The sequence below is a fragment of the Chelonoidis abingdonii genome, chromosome 3 (genome assembly GCF_003597395.2).
Source record: "Chelonoidis abingdonii isolate Lonesome George chromosome 3, CheloAbing_2.0, whole genome shotgun sequence".
NCBI lineage: Eukaryota > Metazoa > Chordata > Testudines > Testudinidae > Chelonoidis > Chelonoidis abingdonii.
Window position 1 is genome coordinate 135391588 of NC_133771.1, and position 19404 is coordinate 135410991.

General features: G+C 43.8%; 1 protein-coding gene and 1 long non-coding RNA gene across 2 annotated transcripts in view; one reads left to right on the forward strand and one right to left on the reverse strand.

The window, feature by feature from the left end:
* LOC142046593 (uncharacterized) overlaps positions 1-19404 on the forward strand; it is a 782351-nt gene that overhangs the window by 10405 nt on the left and 752542 nt on the right. The gene's annotated exons all lie outside the window — the stretch shown is intronic.
* Positions 9327-19404, reverse strand: part of CAPN9 (calpain 9) — a 45771-nt gene continuing 35693 nt past the window's right edge. Inside the window, exons 15-20 of the mRNA XM_032806403.2 lie at positions 18791-18855; positions 16904-16972; positions 14169-14247; positions 13714-13830; positions 11449-11507; positions 9327-10328 (exon numbers count right to left, since the gene is read on the reverse strand). Of these exons, the coding sequence (XP_032662294.1) occupies positions 10302-10328; positions 11449-11507; positions 13714-13830; positions 14169-14247; positions 16904-16972; positions 18791-18855 (416 nt within the window). The 3' untranslated portion in view covers positions 9327-10301. The remainder of the gene's footprint in view (positions 10329-11448; positions 11508-13713; positions 13831-14168; positions 14248-16903; positions 16973-18790; positions 18856-19404) is intronic.

The window sequence follows — 19404 nt, forward strand, 5'->3', positions numbered from 1 at the left end:
TGCTGTCCATTGATAAATACTAGACTCTGTGTGTTACTGAAGCTGTGAATTACATGGTTCTTGCTGTACATTGATAAGTATGACTGGTTGCTTTCCTGAACCTAACAGTTCCGCGGTGCTGTACAGTTACAAGTAGTGGGTGCATTGAGTAACACTATGCATCTTGCAATATGTGTTGTGAACTAAGAAAGATATTGAAATGTATTGAGTGGCAAAACCAGTGCAGAAAAACGACGTGCATAAAACAACAGGCAATGCCATACTAACTTTTAAAGTAGCTTAATGGAATAGAACTTTAAAATTGGAAAGGCAGCAAACATTTCTGCCCATTTCAGTGCACAAATGTAGGCCGTTGTGCTTACACATACACAAACAACAGTTCTCAGAGGGCAGGGATGTGGTTTTTCTTGCTGTCCCCAAGCATGGCATGGTGGGAGTAAAGGATGCTGCTGGTGATGCCACATGGTATGTTGGGAGATGGCGGGAGCTGCTACCACGGAGTTCTCAGAGGGTGAGAGTTCTGGGATTTTTGGACCTGTAGGTCAACCAAGGTCTGAAGCATTTGGGTTTGCTGCCTGAGAAGACCCATTATGTTCTAGTGCAGGGGTCGGCAACCTTTCGGAAGTGCTCTGCCAAGTCTTCATTTATTCACTCAAATTTAAGGTTTTGGGTGCCAGTAAAAATTTTAATGTCTTTAGAAGGTCTCTTTTTGTAAGTCTATAATATATAACTAAACTGTTGTTGTATGTAAAGTAAATAAGTTTTTTAAAATGTTTAAGAAACTTCATTTAAAATAAAATTAAAATGCACTGTACCTGGTTGTGAGGGCCACCTGGGGCTTGGCTATCTTGCATGATATTTCCCTGATCAAACATGGCTGTAAAGAGTGGAGTTCGCAGACACACTGTTCATCACACCTTAATGGTCAGTTCTGTGTTAGCTGTTAAACCCCAGCCAGACTCTACATTGATTGCTAGCGTTGTGTTACCTGACTTGACTCTTCACAGACATCAGGTTCAAACACAATCGAATATTGTAATGAAGCCAAGTCTTTGGAGATGTCAGCCTGTGCAGAACACAGCTGTCCACCATCTAAGGGATACTAAGAATCCATTACTGCTTTAAAAGCAAGGAAAGCATCATATATAGTGTGTGAAATCCTAGCTTCATGGAAGCCAGTGGCAAAAGTCACAATGACTTCAACAGGGATAGAATTTCAACCAGATTATTGTTTATCCAGACATTGATGGACTGGAAAAACACCCATTCGTTGATTTTGTTTAATATGTTGTCAATGTCCTACACAATTTACATTTCATGTAACTTTTTCCAGGCAACAGGCCAAGTGTTTAAATGTCTATACCTAACGTCCATATTTAGGCATACATATAAATGCCCAATTTTTTCATAGGTACTTACCATCCACAACTCCCTTTGGCTTCAGTGGAACCTACGGATGCTCAACAGTTTTAAAAAACAGGCCTTTTATACTTAGTGGCTTAGATATGGATGGATGTACTTTAGGCACCCAAACTGAACACTTTTTGCTATTGTGGCTATTTATGATTTGCACTTATTCAACATAACTACATAATAAAGCACACTATATGGCATTGTCTAGGCTATACCACCACACAGCCAACCCAGACTTATAAAGAAATATTTGCATTGTTTAGATTGCTGAGGGAACTATATCTTTGAATTGCCCAGTTTCTTGTGGGTTTAAATGTCAGATTTAGCTCTGTATTAATTTGGTTCTGCATTGAAAATATATATACACACACTCCCCACCCCTACTCCCATTCCCTCCTGGGGTTTATGCAAGCTGTACAGTAACTCTTTTGTTCAGACACGCAGTCATGAACCTGTTTTTGATCAGGAATTTTTACCACAGCTCTTGTTGGCTCAGAAAAGGGTTTATATATGCTAGAAATGTCCTGTATCTGGAAGGAATAATTACATCTCTGTAGTACAACACATTATATTCTGGCTGAGAGATGTTAACCGTTTCCTGTCTAAGCCCTTTGAGAAGTTGGACTCCTGACTAAGGAGAGTTGTTGGCTATTGTGACAGTATCGAGTATATTCTATTTCTCCCCTTTCTCAATGTGATTTTCAGTGTCAGTCAAAGATGTTTTGGTCACCCTCCAGGATTAATTTTAAAGGAACTTTTAAATCTTCCTCTCTTGTGAGGAAGGGTTTTGCCACACAGTTCAATGAATCACTGCAAAGCTGCTTTCGTCATTTATTACTTAGTGCTTGTCCTCATCTAACTTGTCACACAGCTGGAGACCCTGCAGAGGCAGCAGCCTCTGTCACAGGCTTCAGCTGTAACCAAATCAACTGACAAAATATCAAACCAATCAAATCCTGCCTTAAAATCCACCTCTGGGAAGCCCACAAACATCAACCATACCAGTAAAAATGTTTCTAGCAACCCTTTATTAAAATGCAGAACAACCAAACAGAAAGAAATGCCAAGTTAGCCTCATCCTGTGGGATTCCTGGTGTGTTTTGTCTCCAGTCTTTGTCTACCTGTTTATGCTGTGAGGGACTGCAGGGCAGGAGCTGTATCTTCCAATGTGTCTTTCACATGGCTGAGTGCAGCCATTTTCTCAAGCCCCATATTTTTGGTCCATTGCTAAATCTTGCTGCATCTTCCTACACAACAGCTGGGAGGGGGGTCCCAGCCTTTCCTTTCTATTCACATCCATACCCCAACCAGAATCTTATCAGCGCACATCTTGATTACTGCAACCTTCTCCCTTCTAGCCTTAAACTGCTGTAACCTTGCACCCTGGCCGAGGTCCTGTCAGAATGCTGCTGCTAAGGTCACCTTCCTAGCCTGTCATTCTGTCAGATCACCCCCATCTTTGAGTCCTACCAGTGATGCCCCCCCTTTTCCACTGGATCACATGCAAGCGTCTCATGCTTATTTTCAAAGCCTCTCACAATTTAGCTCCCCTTGACCAATCCACTGTAACCAGAGTGCACTGTCAGCCTTTTCCATTGGCTCCTCCAGCCTTGATTGACTGCTTGACCCCTTCTCCCTCAAATATCTTCACTGTGTCGCCCATACCACCCATGTGTGGCACACTCTTGACACAAAAAAATCTGTCAGGCCACTATTGCCTGAGCCTTCATATCCCTTATTTAGATGTAGAACTATCTAGTCACACACATTTCGGACCAGATAGCCGGATGCTAGGAATATTAGCCTCCATAAAGAACACACTCAATTCTGAAAGAGTCCATGCCTAGTTACTTTTGTTCTAACTGGCCTGGGAATTGTGTCCTGCTAGAACTTTCAATAAGTTCTTTTCCAGAGGATAAATATTTGTAACCCGTCCACCCGCCATATCAGTATATGCTGGCTGTGACTGAGAACTGCCCGAGTAATCACTGACCCCATTTCTATTTCAGTCACACAACATGCTCCAGGATATGAAGTAACATGGCAAATCCATTGCACTGTGGCATCAGACAATCTGTTTTCAAGCTGGAATGGACTCAGAAACCACCCTTCTGTCTGTGCGCTGCAGGATAAATAATCAAGTTGCAACTTCACCCTGATCCAGGAACCTCTTTGTGCCAACTGGCAGAGAGCACGGGGGGCACAGCATTATACAGGGATTCCCCCCAGGTCAAGTATATGGATAATAATTCACCGGAAGGTGGAATAAAAGGTCTCTACTGAGAGCCAATAGCCCACTGTCCATCACCAGGAGGTGACATGCCTGGGACAGGTTCTGTTCAGGCAAGAGGCAGTAGATGCTTCTCTCTCTGGCTGGTCATTGTGTGTGTCACACTACAAGCCCATTTGCGTAGGGAGCCAGCAACTAATCAAGAGTGAAAAGTCGAGATGAGACTGTGAAATCTGCTGAAAAGCACACGCAGCAGGAGGGGTTTGTGTGTTCCAGTTTATGAGTAAAGTTCAAATGACTGTTTGGATGTATCTGGGGTTGCGAGGAGACTGTGAGCGGCCAGTGGCACAGGGGCTGGATGCTCCAAGGAGATGCTCGGAGGGCTGGAGTGTGCCTAACACTAACCGGCAGAGGGACAGTGGACTCTGCATAGGCTGAAAGGGAAATGCTTGAGTGGCCCATGGCCAGTGGAGTTGGGGAGCTGACCCACAGCAGGCACAGACAAGCTTCCCCAAGTTAAGGGCAGGTGGGAGCAAGGTGCCACACACTCCTGGGTACTCCGAAGAAACATCGCAAGGCGGGGAGGACATCCCAACATTTTCATTTTGCCCTCATGCTCCATCAGGACAGCACAGATGACATTGCAATGCATTGCTGTGTCATACCACGGGGATGCCATCAATACAATCAGTACATTTGGGACAGGAGAGCTTGCAGGGATTGGGACTTAACCTCCTCAGCGTGAAATCTAGGATGGGTGGCAACCCAAGCAGAGCCGCCACCTACCCAAGTGACAGAGAGCGGGACAGATGTAAAATGCATCAGGATGTAAATTCTAGTTCTTTGTTTTGAAGAAGCGTTTCTTTTCCCTTTGGTCAACTACTTTTCAGCATATTTGCCCTTCTGGCTGCTTACCCACTGGAAGACCTGTCACAAAATAGCTGGCAATTCCCTTGCTGATAGAGTGGTGGCGGTGAAACTGTGGTTGACTGTTTGCCAAACAGTATTCCAATAGGACTGTTGCTAGTTGTATCACATATGGTTGTTCTGAAGCTGTCTATTTAGAATGGCAGCAATGGCCATTGTTCCTATCATGGCCATTCAGGTAGTCTAGCTAAAAGTCAATGCTAATTTCTTTCTGTCATACTTTGCTAATATGGAGATTGTGCCTTTTTATGGGCAGGGAGGGACATGAGGAGAGGGAAAGGGTCTTTTGTTTTTGTGTATAATGTTTAAAATGGTAACTATAGGCCCCATTCCTACAATCTGACCTATACAGGCAGACCCCTGCACCTATGCAGAGTTGACTTTACTGGAAGGCTCATGTAAGGATCAGCCAATGAGAATCGGTATTACTTTCTTGGCATGGAGTTATAACATGTTTATACACAGGACAGCCCACAGAGGTCAGCTAGCTGGCCACCACCACTGCTAGCTGATGGATTTAGAACTATTCGTAGGCATCAGAATTTCATTTCCATAGGTCCTGCATTCCGCTGTTGCTGGGTATCATTGCAAAGCACCTTTTGCTCTTTGGTGTGCTTCCAGAAGAAGCAAGATTATTTATTTTCAAACAGAATGATTCTACTTTTTATCTAGGAGTGTATAGTTAAAGCCAATGTGATCTCATTATCTCTTCCTCTCTAATCATTTCAATTATTGGAAATAACTGACGACAATTAAAGTGTTCAATTTCAATGTAATTTCTGGCCTCTTTTTTATAATACTTGGCAGTCTCAAAGAAGCGCTGTCAACTTTAAAGTCATACTTCAGTCTGACATTTTTTATGTACAGTTCATGATAACTGCAAAATTAGAACAAATTATGTTTCTCTATTTTTCCAGTTTGTTACTTTTTGCATTAGAGTGCACTTCAGTATAATGAGTTTCACTATTTCCTCTGTACTGTCTTTTTAGCTAGCCAGTTTCTCCTGGTATTTGCGTGGTTCTTTCACACACCAATTGGGGAGGAACAAAGCATTTTAAAAGCTAAGACAATGTAATTGTAATGCCTCAAAATTGGAAGAGGCACTCCAGGGAATGCATAGAAAGAACCTACTTTTAATATTTTTTTGACTGATTGCTTGTCGTTCTGGTTGATACTATGTCTTTCAATTTAGAAGTGTGCTTTGCTTAAAATACAATTAGCAAATGCTTTAGGAACTGTGGCATTTTATTTGAGTGCCTTAATAGGACCACGTAACTCAGCTCATGAGAAATCAGGTGATGGCAAATTCTGTTGGCACAGTTGTTTGCTCTCCCAGGTATTCGTACATACTCTGAGTTAATTAATAAGTAAAAAGTGATTTTATTAAATCCAGAAAGTAGGATTTAAGTGGTTCCAAGTAGTAACAGACAGAACAAAGTAAGTCACCAAGCAAAATAAAATAAAATGTGCAAATCTATATCTAATCAAACAGAATACAGATAATCTCACCCTCAGAGATGCTTCAGTAAGTTTTTTCCTCAGACTGGACACCTTCCAGGCCTGGGCACAATTCTTTCCCCTGGTACAGCTCTTGTTCCAGCTCAGGTGGTAGCTAGGGGATTCTTCATGATGGCTCCAGCAGGCAGCTCAGCTATCATCCAGCAGTTTGAGGTTTTATAAACGGGTTTGGTTTTGGGCTTTCTGCAGGAGGAAGGCTCATTGATCTGACTAACCACTGCAGCTATGTGAATAATGTTAATCAAATAATTATAAAAAATATCTCTGTGATGAGCTCCTGTAGCAGTTCCATCCGCAGACAGGTAGGGCCACCAGAATGAGGCAATGGTTGCTGAAAAGTGGGGTGTCTGACACATTAGAAACTGAGATATGCAAATTATCTTCAAAGCTATGCAAAGTAGTTTGCCAGAGCCATAGCTGTGTGCTTACTCTGCCTTTCCGAAAAGCCAGCAAAATCAGGAGCTGGACTCACAATCTCCCTCTCTCTCACTCACAGCTCAGCTGACATCACAATAAGAATTGTGGGGAACTACAAAATTTGCCGTGCACGTGCTCAGCAGCTTTACCTGTGAGGTCACTTCTTCCTTCTGAGAATGGGCCTCGTTCTCATGCAAAGAGGGTGATGGTCCAATGCTTAGGGCAGTAGTCTGGGACTTGGCAGAACTGGATTGAATTCCCTGCTCTGTCACAGGCTTCTTGGGTGACCTTGGGCCCAGACCCTCCAAGGTAGTTAGGTGCTGCTCTGCTGAACCTTGAAATGCCTATGCCCAGGTGTCCTGATGGCCAGTGGAGTCTCAGCCCTGAGTTCGGCACCCAGGCTCCCCGTACTGTAGACAGGGAGATGTAGGCATCTAAGGAAGGAGTTTTCAGAAGCTGGCAGCCACCAAAGCGAGCCAGGAGTGAAATGCTGAGACAGAGGGGGAGAGAAGATGGGAGTAGGCACCTAAGGAGCTGACCTAGGATGCCTGGTTGATGGGCCTGAGACAGGCACCTCCCTCTGCTCCGGATCCTCTGTGGTGAACCCTCTCGTGGAGCAAAGCACCTAAGCCAGCTCAGTTGCTGAGGCAGCCTACACCCTAGAAGCCAAAACCGCCTGTCTCCTGCTCAATACTTCTCTTACCTCACCCTACTTTGCCCTGTACTCCTGTGTGTCTTTTGTAGGGATGCTTTGCTTCCCCTCCACCTATCAGTGACTTGCCTCCAGCCCTCCTGATACAGGGGCTGGCAGGTAACAGGTGTGCTCTAAGCACGCCTATGGAATCAGGCCCTACTGACAAGACAGGGGTGTGTTTGTGGGGGGGCACCTAGTTTGAGAATTCTGCTTTGGCTTGAGCTAGGGCTCTGAGCAGCTTGCTAGCTGTCAGGTGGAGTCAGCGCTTAGGTGGCATTGCAAACGCCACCTGCCAGAAATGTAGGCATCTAGGGGATGTGGACACCTATGAAGTTAGTGGCAGCTGAGTGGCAGCTTTGAAAATAGCCATGGCACCTAAATAGCGGGCTAGACAGCTAGTCTCCTAAGTATCTTTAAGGATCTGGGCCTTAGTCTTTCTTGGTGCTCCTCTGTAAAATGGGGACAATGGCACTTACCTCACAGCAGTGTTGTGAGGCTAAATACAATACAGACTGTGAGGTGCTGGTGATGGGACCAGATAAGAACCCATGAAAGCTGGAATCCTGAGTCTGTTCAACTGGGTGTGGAAGCAGTGCTTAATTTGTAACGAAAGAGGTGCCAGGGCTCAAGCAATTCTTTTACATTCATAACTGATGCGCCAAGCCTAGGGGGGCCAGGGCTAGGAACTGCCAACCTTAGAGGTGCCGGGGCTCAGCCCTGCCACAAATTACGCACTGTGTGGGAGGCTAGGTTGACTAGCAAGATTTTGGTTGTTAGCTCTTCTGCTGCTTTGTGATTCAAGCAGCAGGCGTGGCCTCAAACTGGGTGGGGGAAGCTTTTTGTGTCTCTTTCTAGTTTGCCATTTTTTTTCTTTTTAAATGCAGAGAGAGATGTTTTTAAAGCTACCCTTGGCTCTTCCCTGACATGTCTCAATCTTTCGTATCAGGCCTGTTTTCCCCAAGACACTCCTGGCTCCGGTCAGAGAAATAGCCAAATATAGTGAAGATAAGATACTACTCAGTGTGACTTCTCTCTACTCTGCATCATTTGATACTATTCTGGCAGTAACAATGTTACACAAGGCAGTAATAAATATTAACAAAGCCCTGACCCTACATATAGGTTTGCTAGCCAGCCGTGTAGCTGTAGGTTTGATTTTAATTGTGGGGGTGAATGGATGTTGGCTAGAGTTGGGCCTGAACTGAAGGTCCCTATTAGAACTCCAGATCCAAATGTCCTATTAAACCAAAGATCCGAAAAATGTTGAAACTTTCCAAAGTTAGAGGACTTCCTCCCAGGGCTGCCATAGAGGCAGGAAGTCTTACCATTTGAAAAATAAACACACTCTGTGGGCTGCATATCTTGGTTTACTGAATTCTGTAAGCATCCCCAGAGGCATCTTCTACTTCTACCCAGGCACAGGATAATTCACTGAAAGTCAGAGAAGTGGCTGTTTTAAACATCACCACTCCTACTGATGTTATTGCTTTAACCTCATGCTTGTTAAAGCTTGATTTCCCTTTCCGAACGGTTTGAGGGACCCCACAGTTCCAAAAATAAACCCATGGCTATGTCAGTGTGACAAAACTTGGACTTTCAGAAAGGAGAAGCTTCTCTACAGATGTTTCTTTTGCCACGAGAAATGATTTGGAAAACAAACCCGGCAGAGATGATTTATTACAAAGCAAATACAAGTTATGGATATACTAGAGGGAACCAACCTGAATGGGCAGATGGAGATTTGCTTGGCCTTTGACTTTATTATTTTCTAATTAACACTGGACATCAAAGCTATCTGAAACTGACTGACATGGTACGTCTACACAGCAATTTGGAGCATGTGGGAATGAGCCTCCCTGCCAAAGTTGACAGACTTGGGCTAGCAGAGCTCATGCTAGCAATGTAAGAATAGTTGTGTAGACAGCACTTTGAAGTTGAAGTTGGGCTGGAGCAGAGACTTGCAAGCCTAGGGAATGGCACTTGCCACTGGCTAGACCTATATATCAGAGGGGTAGCTGTGTTAGTCTGGATCTGTAAAAGCAGCAAAGAATCTGTGGCACCTTATAGACTAACAGACGTTTTGGAGCATGAACTTTCGTGGGTGATGAAGTGGGTATTCATCCACGAAAGCTCATGCTCCAAAACGTCTGTTAGTCTATAAGGTGCCACAGGATTCTTTGCTGCCTTGGCTAGACCTAGTTTTCATATAATGGAGCAGAATGCAGCCACTTATCTTCCTGCGTGGAACACGGGTCCTAGCTGCTCAGGTCAAGCTGGAGCATTGCATGCTGGCACCTGTGGTGCCACACATTCCTACTGAAGATGAACACCGCCACTGGCTGCATTGTAGAATGGTGTGAAACTTATTTGCCTTGTGGGACACACTTTGGTCTGCCTGATGTTAGGGGATGGAACAGAGGAGAGGCAAAGGAAATAATTTGCTTCTCGGTGAATGTTGTAGACAGGGCCAGCCACTGAATTAAACATCATTCCGAGCAAGCCAGAATCACAGCCCCCATGGTATAAATGTTCCAGGATGAATGTTAATAATAAATCTATCACTCCCCTAGTGCTCCCTGATTTGCAACTCTCTGGGATGCTCTTCTATAACGCTGGCCCAGCATTTGTTGGGCAAAATCCATTTGGAAGTCAATATCATTTTAATGAAGTTCTGCAGGCTACTATACCTTTAAAAGCATTTGCTAACTTGTAGACAAGCAACCATGAGGACTCTTAATAAGTGGGTTTCCATGGTGCAACGAATAAGTATTTTGGGGCTGAACATGATTATATCTCATAAAAGGCCTTGGTCACTCACCACTGTCAGTTTTGGGCTGCTTGAAACGTGCACGTGCCTCATTCAAAGGCATATTTACACTGTAGCAATCAATACTAACCTTTATACAAAATAAAACAAATTTCATCCTGTAAAGATCTTATTCGGTAATATAATGGGGGTGGAGGAGAAAAACAGTGGGAAGAATAAGTGTTCCCCTTGCACCACAGCGCCTGTATACATTTGCGAGGAAAGGCTAACAGCTCTTAGGTTGGAGGTTGAGTGGCACAATCATGAGATCCTGCTGAAATCCAGGTTGGACAGCTTCAAATGTTCATTGTCAGGGTGATAAACTAGCAGAGAAATAAAGAGCAAAAGTTATGACTGATAATCCCTGCTACCACCATCAAACCCCATGTGCCAGAGGAAAGACCCTTGTAACAGCACCATCTTGGTTTGAATCAGTGCCTCACAATGCAGGGGAATTTTGATTCTTGTGCCAATGAGCTAGTGCTCTAGTTTAGTTGTAGTTAATACAAATTGTTGTCAGCAAAGTTAATGACGAGATTCAAGCACTTCTTCATGACTAGAAGAAAGGCAACAGGACAAATTCTTCTCTCACCTACACATGTAAATCTGAAATAAATCAGTTGACTTTGCTGGAATCACTCTGAATTTACAACAGTGTAAATAAGAGTAACATTTTAGCCCAATTATTACAAGGAAAGAAATCTTGGGATGCCAAAAAAAGAAAAGGTAATAATTCCCAGTAGCAGGGACAGAAGTTGGATGCCACCCCACCCCCCCAATATGGAACTTGTTCAACATTATGGTCTTTAGTTAAAAAAGGAATGCATTGTAGATCTCTAAGAATTAGATAATTTATTTTTATTATTATACTGTGGTAGCACCTAAAAGCTTCCATTCCCATTGTGCTAGGCAATGTACCACCATCTAACAACCAGACAGGCCCTTCCCCAAAGAGCTCACAACTGAAATGTGAAATACGGAAGAACAGATGGCACAACAGACAGACGGGGGAGCACAAGGAAACAATGAGAAGATATGGATCAGCACAGTAACAAGAGGACAAAGCGCAGCAGCTGCCTGTCAGGCACACCCTACAGTAAAGGGCGGTATGGATCCTCAATGACTTAGGAAGAACCAGGAGGCATTTTGCTCCAATCACCCATTTACCCCAGCAGTGAACTGGGCCCAGAGAGAGTAAGGAGGAGAGAACCCAGAAAGAGGAGCGAAAGGGAGCAGTGAATATGAAATGGGGCGAAAAGGTGGGAAATCAGCTTGGAGGAGACAGAGTTATGCAGAAACGGTGAAATCCTGGCTCCACTAAAGTCAATGGCAAAACCCCCACTGAATTCACTAGGGCTGGGATTATCCCCAATTTTTAAAAAGTGACAAAGCTCTAAAGCAGATTTCCAGGTTGTCAGTTTTTAAATGAAATTATGATCATACCTCATTTATATTCAGGTTAATGAATTCTCTGTTTTTCTTACTTAGTGCCAGGAATACCCCTGAAATAAACATCAGGACATCACAGTTACACAGAGTCCCCATTCACATCCATGCACATAAGCAACCTATCCCACAGCGAAGCACCATTTGTGACTGCTCCATAGAGAGGAAGGATCTGGCTTTCTATAAAGGCTTAGATCACAAGTGAACCCTTAGAATGGGTTGAAAACTGAAGTCCCTGTGAAGGCAAAATGACCATTGACTTCACTGGGACTTTCGTCTGAGTAGGGACTTCAGAAATTAATCTAAAGTTGGCCATTTGGATGTGAGACACACCCAGGTGTTTGGATACACGTCTTACTCCTGAGGGCATTCTGCGCCAAAAAATTAAAAATTCTGCACCAAAAAAATGAAAATTCTATGCACAATATTTTAAAATTCTGCAAAATTCAGTAAATTTTTATTTGTCAAATAAACATGGAGGCTCCAGCATGGTACTGAGGTGCACAGCCCACTGGTGGCACAGAGGTGAAAGATCACTGTGCAGCTCTCCCTCCCTCCCCCCAGGACATGGACTCAACGGCACCCAACCCTGACATAGTGCAAGGACTGGGCCCTCCCCAGAGACACCCCAGGGCCCTGCCCCTCCATGCCAGGTGCACCAAGTGTGGGAGGCAGGCTCAGCAAGGCAGGATCCAAATATGGAGGGGCTTAGTGTGGAGGGATCCAGGTGTGCGTTGAGAGGGTTCTGTGTGGGGCAATCTGGGTGTGGGCAGCTCAGTGGAGTATCTGGGTATGGAGGGGATCTGGATGCACAACGGCTTGTTGTGGGGTTGAGGGTGCAATGGTAATGTGACTCTGCAGTGGGGTCCAAGTGAAGGTGACTGGGGCTCAGCGGGGGTAGTGTCTGGGTGTGGAGGGGATAGAGCTTGGCAGGGGAGTCTGGGTGTGGGGGAACTTGAGGGGGTGTCCGGGTGTGGGGGAACCTGGGGGGCAATGTCCAGATGCTGAGGGAGTGGGGTTCAGTGGGGTGGGGATCCATGTGCAACTGACTGGGGGTCAGCGGAGTGGGGATTTGTGTGAGGGTGGCTCATCAGGATGTCAAGGTACAGGGGGAGTGGAGCTCATTGGGGGGTTCTGAGTGCAGGGGGATGAGTCTTGGTGGGAGGGTCTGGGTACAAGAGGATCTGGATGCATGAGGGTTGGACGGATGGGGGAGCAATTCCCTCTATAGAGATCCATCCCCCTGCAACTGAGGAGCAATGGATGCCGGAAAGGCAGGGGTGGAGTTTGCAGAGCTTCCTGCAGCTGAGGGAGAAATCTGGAGGTGGGTCTGACCTGTCCCTGGATGCCATGCAGGGGAAGAGGAAGTCCCATCCTCCCCAGCCCAGTCTAGCCACTGAACTCAGCACAAGGTAAGAACCACCAACTGGCAAAACCCACAGTGATTTGCCTCTCTGACGGCTGCCCTGGGCACACAAAACATACTATTGGGGAGGGTCACATGACTGCTCTTGTGGCCTTCCTTTGCTTGTCACATTAGAAAGTCATTTTTCTGCCGGGAAGTAAGGAAACCTGCAGGGGGCATAAATTCTGTGCATGCGCGATGGCACAGACTTCCTCCAGGAGCAACGTGTGAAATTTATCCAGACTATCTGCATTTCCTGATTCTAAAAATTTATGGTGAGAATATAGCAGAAATACCTACTCTCTCTCTGTGATTTGACCCTTCAATTTCCAGCACAGGCTGGAACCAGAAAGGAGAAAGAAGCAAAAAACTTAATAATATTGTTTAAAAAGGGTAACTAAGCTGTTTTTGATCCTCATAAAGGAGTTGGGTTTGGTCTAAGGTTTGAGCCAGGGTCAGAGGATCACTTTAATCAGAGGCTGATTTGCCCATCCCTTCTAATTGCTATTTGTCTGGACAGAGAAAGATCCCTGCATGTAAATGAATCGAGAGCCAGAATTCATAGCTGTATAGTGAGTTATATTTTTCAGTCAAAAACCCAAACAAATAGTTAAAAAGTGAGTAATGTCAACACATGTGCATGTCTAACAATCCCTTATATGGATCACTGACAGCATTTGAAATTGGGGCCTTCAGGATCATAGGGCAGAGCTCTAGTACTTGAGCTAGAGAAGTAACTCCACTAGCTGGTTGCAGCAGTGGACTGTTATCCTCTAGTGGACCAGCCTTTACCAGAAACATAACCCAAACTTTGTGAGTGTGTTACACATATGATTTCAGCAAAAGTGGATACTCACGGCTTGCATTCTCTAAGCGAATTAAGCAGTTTAGGAAGTCATCAAAATCAATCTGGAACCTGTCATCAGAATATCTGAGGACAATCAGCTGCAGCAGGTAATTATTGAGTTGAAATCCTTTAAAAATAAACAAACAAACAAACAAATAAAGAAGCAGCAAAAGCAGGGACCTAACTAACCTGAAAAGAAATCTGTGAGACTTTAATAAATAATCTAGTTATCTGTTGAAAAATTGTTAGTGGGTAAGTACTCCATGGACTGATTCCCTGCCTCTAGCAGAGACTGAGCTGACTGCAAGGTGGTTTTCATCTAAAATAGATGTAGAATTCAGAAATAAGAAATGTTGACATTTCTCACTCTACAAATTGTTCCTGTGTCAGTAAGTTCAGTCTCCAGTTGAGGATCTGCCCCATAGTTTTTCTGTTTTCCCAACCTAAACAGAATATTTCTTTTACCTGCATCTGTTAGGGCACTTCGAAGCTCATAGGAGGACATGGTGCCGGAACGATCAGAATCAAAGTGAACGTAGATACTCTGCATGAGGGAAAACGTAGACATTCAGCATTTAGTAAGTTAACAAATCTCACATATTTGTAGCACATAAAGCAATGGTGTTTCATGTTCCAGATGCCTATCTTTAAAAACTCTCGATTTAGCACAAACATTTAAGAAAGTTAAGAGGACTTTGGTCTGGATCCAATCTGACTGTGTAACTGAGGGTATATTTGGGATCAAGCTGTCTCTATCATATTTGTTATGAGCTGAGTGAAAGTTGTTATGGGACGAGTTAAAAGCTCATTGAGATCATTAGGTGCATGAACTCACTCTTCAATTAACATAACTGCAAGGGTGAGCCCTTACCTAAGATAAAAGGAGTATGTGAAGCCATCCAAAACTTTTTGCTCAGTATTTTTGTGTGTGTGTGTGAGAGAGAGAGAGAGGCAGTGCTTAAAGTGGTCTGAAAGAAGTAAGGGGGTGGGGGAGTTTATCACAATCTTAGCCAAAGTTAATTTTCATGCACTTGACACTGACAACTCACAATTTTTGCATACATATAATATATAACACATGCAATTTTCAGCTCAGTAAGGTATGTATACCTATTTGTATTATGCAAATTACTAAAACAAAATATACCCTGAGAGTTTGAGGCAGGGAGGTCTGGGGGCTTTGTGAAATTCAGTGGGGTCTATTTGGGAATAGGGGGCTGGAGTGCAGTGAGAATTAATGGAGTTGGGAGTCTCTTTGGGAATAGGGACTGGGGAGGCAGTAAGAGTGGGGTGAGGGGGCCTCGGGAGTGGGGGACAATCAGTGGGGCTTGGGGGTGTCGAGGGTTGCAGTGACAGTGGGTTTGGGGGATCTCTTGAAGGTAGGGGTGCAGTGAAAGTCAGTAGGGTTGGGGAGGCCTTGAGGGGGAGAGTGTGCAGTGACATTCAGTAGGGTCCGGGTCTCTCAGAGCATCGGAGTGCAGTGACAATGGGGATAGGGGTCTCTCAAAGGGCAGGGGCTCTGTGAGATTCAATGGGCTTGGGGGGATCTCAGGGGTGGGGGTGCAATGACACTGAGGTTGGAAGTCTCTCAGAGGATGGGGTACAATGTGATTCACTGGGGTTGGGGGCCTTAGGAGTGGGTGTGTAGTGACTGTGTGGTTGGAGGTCTCTTGGGGTGCAGTAAAAGTAAAATTTGGGGTTTCTCTTGAGGATGGGGGTCTAGTAACAGTGGGGTTGGGGGGTCTCTCTGGGGCTACAGTGAGTCCTTTGGGGGTCCATTATCTGCCCTCCCATTCTTGCTGCTCCCTACCCCCATTCTTTTCTGTGCCCTGGCTCTTAGCCTGCTCCTACAAGGTGGTGGGTGGCTGGAGGGGCAGGGTCTGAGGCCCCTGTGGATTCTTCCAGCCCCATCCTGGCTTCTAGGCTATGCCAGGGCTGGTCTCCATATCTGAGCTGCTAGGCCCCTGACATGTCCTCTCTTTCCACCCCCTCAGGGCTGGGACACATGGAGGGAGAGCCCTGTGGCGGTGCTGCACTGGGGTGCTTTTTCTTCAACTCCCCCCCCAAAAAATAAGGGGAAGGAGGGCAGGAGAGGTAGCACAGTGGTTTGAGCATTGGCCTGCTAAACCCAGCATTGTGAGCTCAATCCTTGAGAGGCTGAGTTGGGGACTGGTCCTGGTTTGAGCAGGGGGTTGGACTAGATGACCTCCTGAGGTTTCTTCCAAGCCTGATATTCTATGATCTTCACTCAACTATGAATTATTTATATTTACTGTGAATGTTTTAATCAGAACTATCTGGAAGTCTCTCCATTGGGATCATGCATTTCTTAAGTGGACCAGTTTAAAAAAATCAAACATTTGTATTAACAGACTGATGAAGTGAAGTGATCCAGAAAAACAATTCAGACTTTGGATGAAAAATCCAGGAAGCAGAAAATTGCAATGATCACTTTGGATGGAGCATAAATTCAGAGATTATTAATGACCCATGAAGAAACAATTATTTTGCCTTGATATGCAATCCTGCAAACATATACTCACATGCTTAACTTTACTACCATAATAGTGTCATTGATTTCAAAGGGACTACTTACTCATGGTAGTAAAGTTAAGTAAAATGTGTAAGTGTTGGCAGAATTGGAGCCTAATGGCTAATATTGTTCTGGACCCTCAGTATTGCTTACTGCTAAGGAGATAAACAATGGAAACACAATAATTTATCACATGACTATTTTCCACTAATCACAAGACAGCATTTTCTTTGTGTGTGAAACAATAGGAATAGAATCCTCAAGTGTTATTTTGATTGGCCTCCTATTAAAGCACATTTCTGAAATTCATTACCTCAAACACAGTTTCTTAGCTTATCAAAATCACTGATATTCCAAGTAAACCATTCTGGTTTGGGGCAATGGAAAACTCAAAATTGGTCATACTTCCCAGAAGAAAACACATATTTTAAGAGCTTGTGTTTTTAATCAATGTTTTGTGCTTTTGAAGACATATGCCATTAGCTTTTTGTTTCTGAAAATCATAGAAATATAGAGCTGGAAGGGAACCATAAGAAGACATCAAATAGTTCATCTTGTGCAGTGGCAGAATCAAGTATATCTAGACCATCTCTGCAATATGTTTGTCTGACATTTTCCTAAAAAACTCCAATGCTGAAGACTCAAAATAATGAATACAGTCACATACCAGCCACTTCTTTAGTTTGCCCCAGAAAATCTTGAACTCATTAAATTCCAGTTTCCCATTACCACTGGACTAGTAAAACCCACATTAAGGAAAAATACTGGTTAAGTGAAATCCCATGTTCTGTCCAAATCTACCAGTCATTCCTTTTCTCAGATAACAATATCTACACTAGGAAGCCTATGATGGTATTGAGAGCAAACAATTGCAATGATTGCTGTTGGAAATCTAGAACGTTGTGTGATATCTCTGCTGAGTAATGTAGGGAGAACACTGTCCCAAAGCAAAAGCAGCTTTGGATTCCAATTGGATAGGAATGATTCAGAGAATTAAATTACCTGATAAAAAATGGTACCATATTTTACGGGAATTGCTCACCCACTGCATTATCAGTATTGCTATCTTAAGGCCAGATTCTGCTACCCGGAGTCAGTCAAAAATCAGTGGAACTACTTGTAGTGGCAGAACCTGGCCGTGGTGTTTGGGACAGTTGCTACAGAAAGCTGAGGTATTTTTCATAGAGGGGTATTGAGATTTGTTAGAACATGCTTCTTTCTCACATGTGGGAAAATCCTGTCAGGGCTCCCTCAGTCCTTAGGGCCCTGATCCTGCAACTTGATGATTTTAATGGGATCTGAGACACTCAGAAGAATCTCCTCAGAGGTGCTAAGTCTGTCACAGGATGGGGCCCTTACTCAGAAATTTTGCATGAGGGCATCAGGATGTGGCCAGTGATGACTACTACTTCCAGTTCGTCTCAACATTTTATCTTAATTTTTCAGGAGAGAGCCCTCCTAATGGCTACCAATGCAGCAAGCATTCCTACAGGCCACAGTGTTCAAATCTGGGTCTGCCTGAAGTCTGGCAGCTACACCGTACACACACTAGCCCCTGAGTGGGTGGCCTGATTTGAAGAGGCACTGAGCACCCACAGCTCCAACAGGATTGTAAAAGTGCTCAAGCATCTCCAAAAATCAAACCACTTACTTGGATGCCTAAGTGTGGATTTAGGTGCTGAACTTCACATACTCAGGTTTAAAAACTTAGGCCAGAGTAGTTTTAGAAGCTGCCATCTTCTGTAGAGTGATACTTCCCACTATTCAGCAAAAGAATAAATGGTCCCAGGTTTTATTCAAAACTAGGCAGATTTGCTTCAGAGCCTAACAAATCTTAACAACCATCTTTGACCAACCTGGGCTGAGGTTTGAGTTGCTGGCTGTATCTCAAACCAGAGGCAGTTTTGTTTTGTTTTGTTTGGGCTTTTATTGCAAGTATTTGTGAGAAGGTGCCACAAATAAGAGGGACTGGAGAAACAAAAACAAAAGAGGAGAACTTACTAGCTGGATAGGAGACAGATACAGCAAGCAGCAGCCAGTTACCATGTTAGGGCTGTGGCTGCTTGGGCTGCAATATTAAATGGCCAACTATCAGAGGAGCAGGCTCAACAAAGTACCTATAGAAGGGAAGAAGCTATTCTAGGAAGCTTCAGTAGTGATCAGGCAGTTATAAAGGGCTGGATGTCCACTTTTTGGAGCACGAGGATCTGACTGACAGTCATTTCCAGGTTTTTCAGAATGCTGCCCAGTAGTTGAAATAGCAACATCTTATATATAAATAAAATGGATGAGATTTTCAGAAGAGCTCAGTGATGGACTACTGCACTGGAGTCTATGGTACAACCTGAATGGTTTTGAAAAGTCCCGCTCTAAGTTTCTATAATAAAAGCTGGAATACAATTTTGACACCATCTGTTTGCTGTGCTTCTTGTACCTCCACTGTATCACAATATTGCATTCATGTCTAGTATCGGGGATGAGAAAGATCCCTCAGGGCCTTTGCATACATTCAGTGCCCCAGAGAATTCATATTAACATTTATTTGAAAGGATACATCCATAAGAGAGATGATGTTTCTACATGTCATGAGGCTTACTTTCTCGAATTTGATGTCCTTTGCTGAAAAAAGCACAACAATCAAGTTAAATAAGAAATAAAAGTCTTTGGGCATAAACTTAAAGTCTAAAAAATTAACAAAGGAAAAAAGTAAGATATAGTTCCAAAGATACTCCTATGACCACTACCTGTAATTCCAAAAGAGTAATTCACTTGGAGGCCAACTCTGCTGCCTCTACTCCCATGAGAAACCTCCAGTGATGTCAGTTAAAATCTCATTCAATAGGACTACTCAAGACAGTAAGAGCTGCAGGACTAGCTTTGTAAAAATCCTTTAAAATTTTTAAATATAATAAAATGACATTATTAACAGTCAAGCAGGAATTGATCATCTCATCAATCTGATGATGCACAGTAGAGCTGATAGACTCACAGTTTGAAAAATACACGTCCATCTATTTTATGTATTTATTGTTGTCTTAACAGGTGTTACACATACTTTTGAATCAGCCACTAAAAATTACTGCCTGATCCAAAGATCAATGCAGTCACTGGGATTCTAATGAGACCCACCATTATTGACTTCACTGGATGTTGGATCAGTCCCTTAGA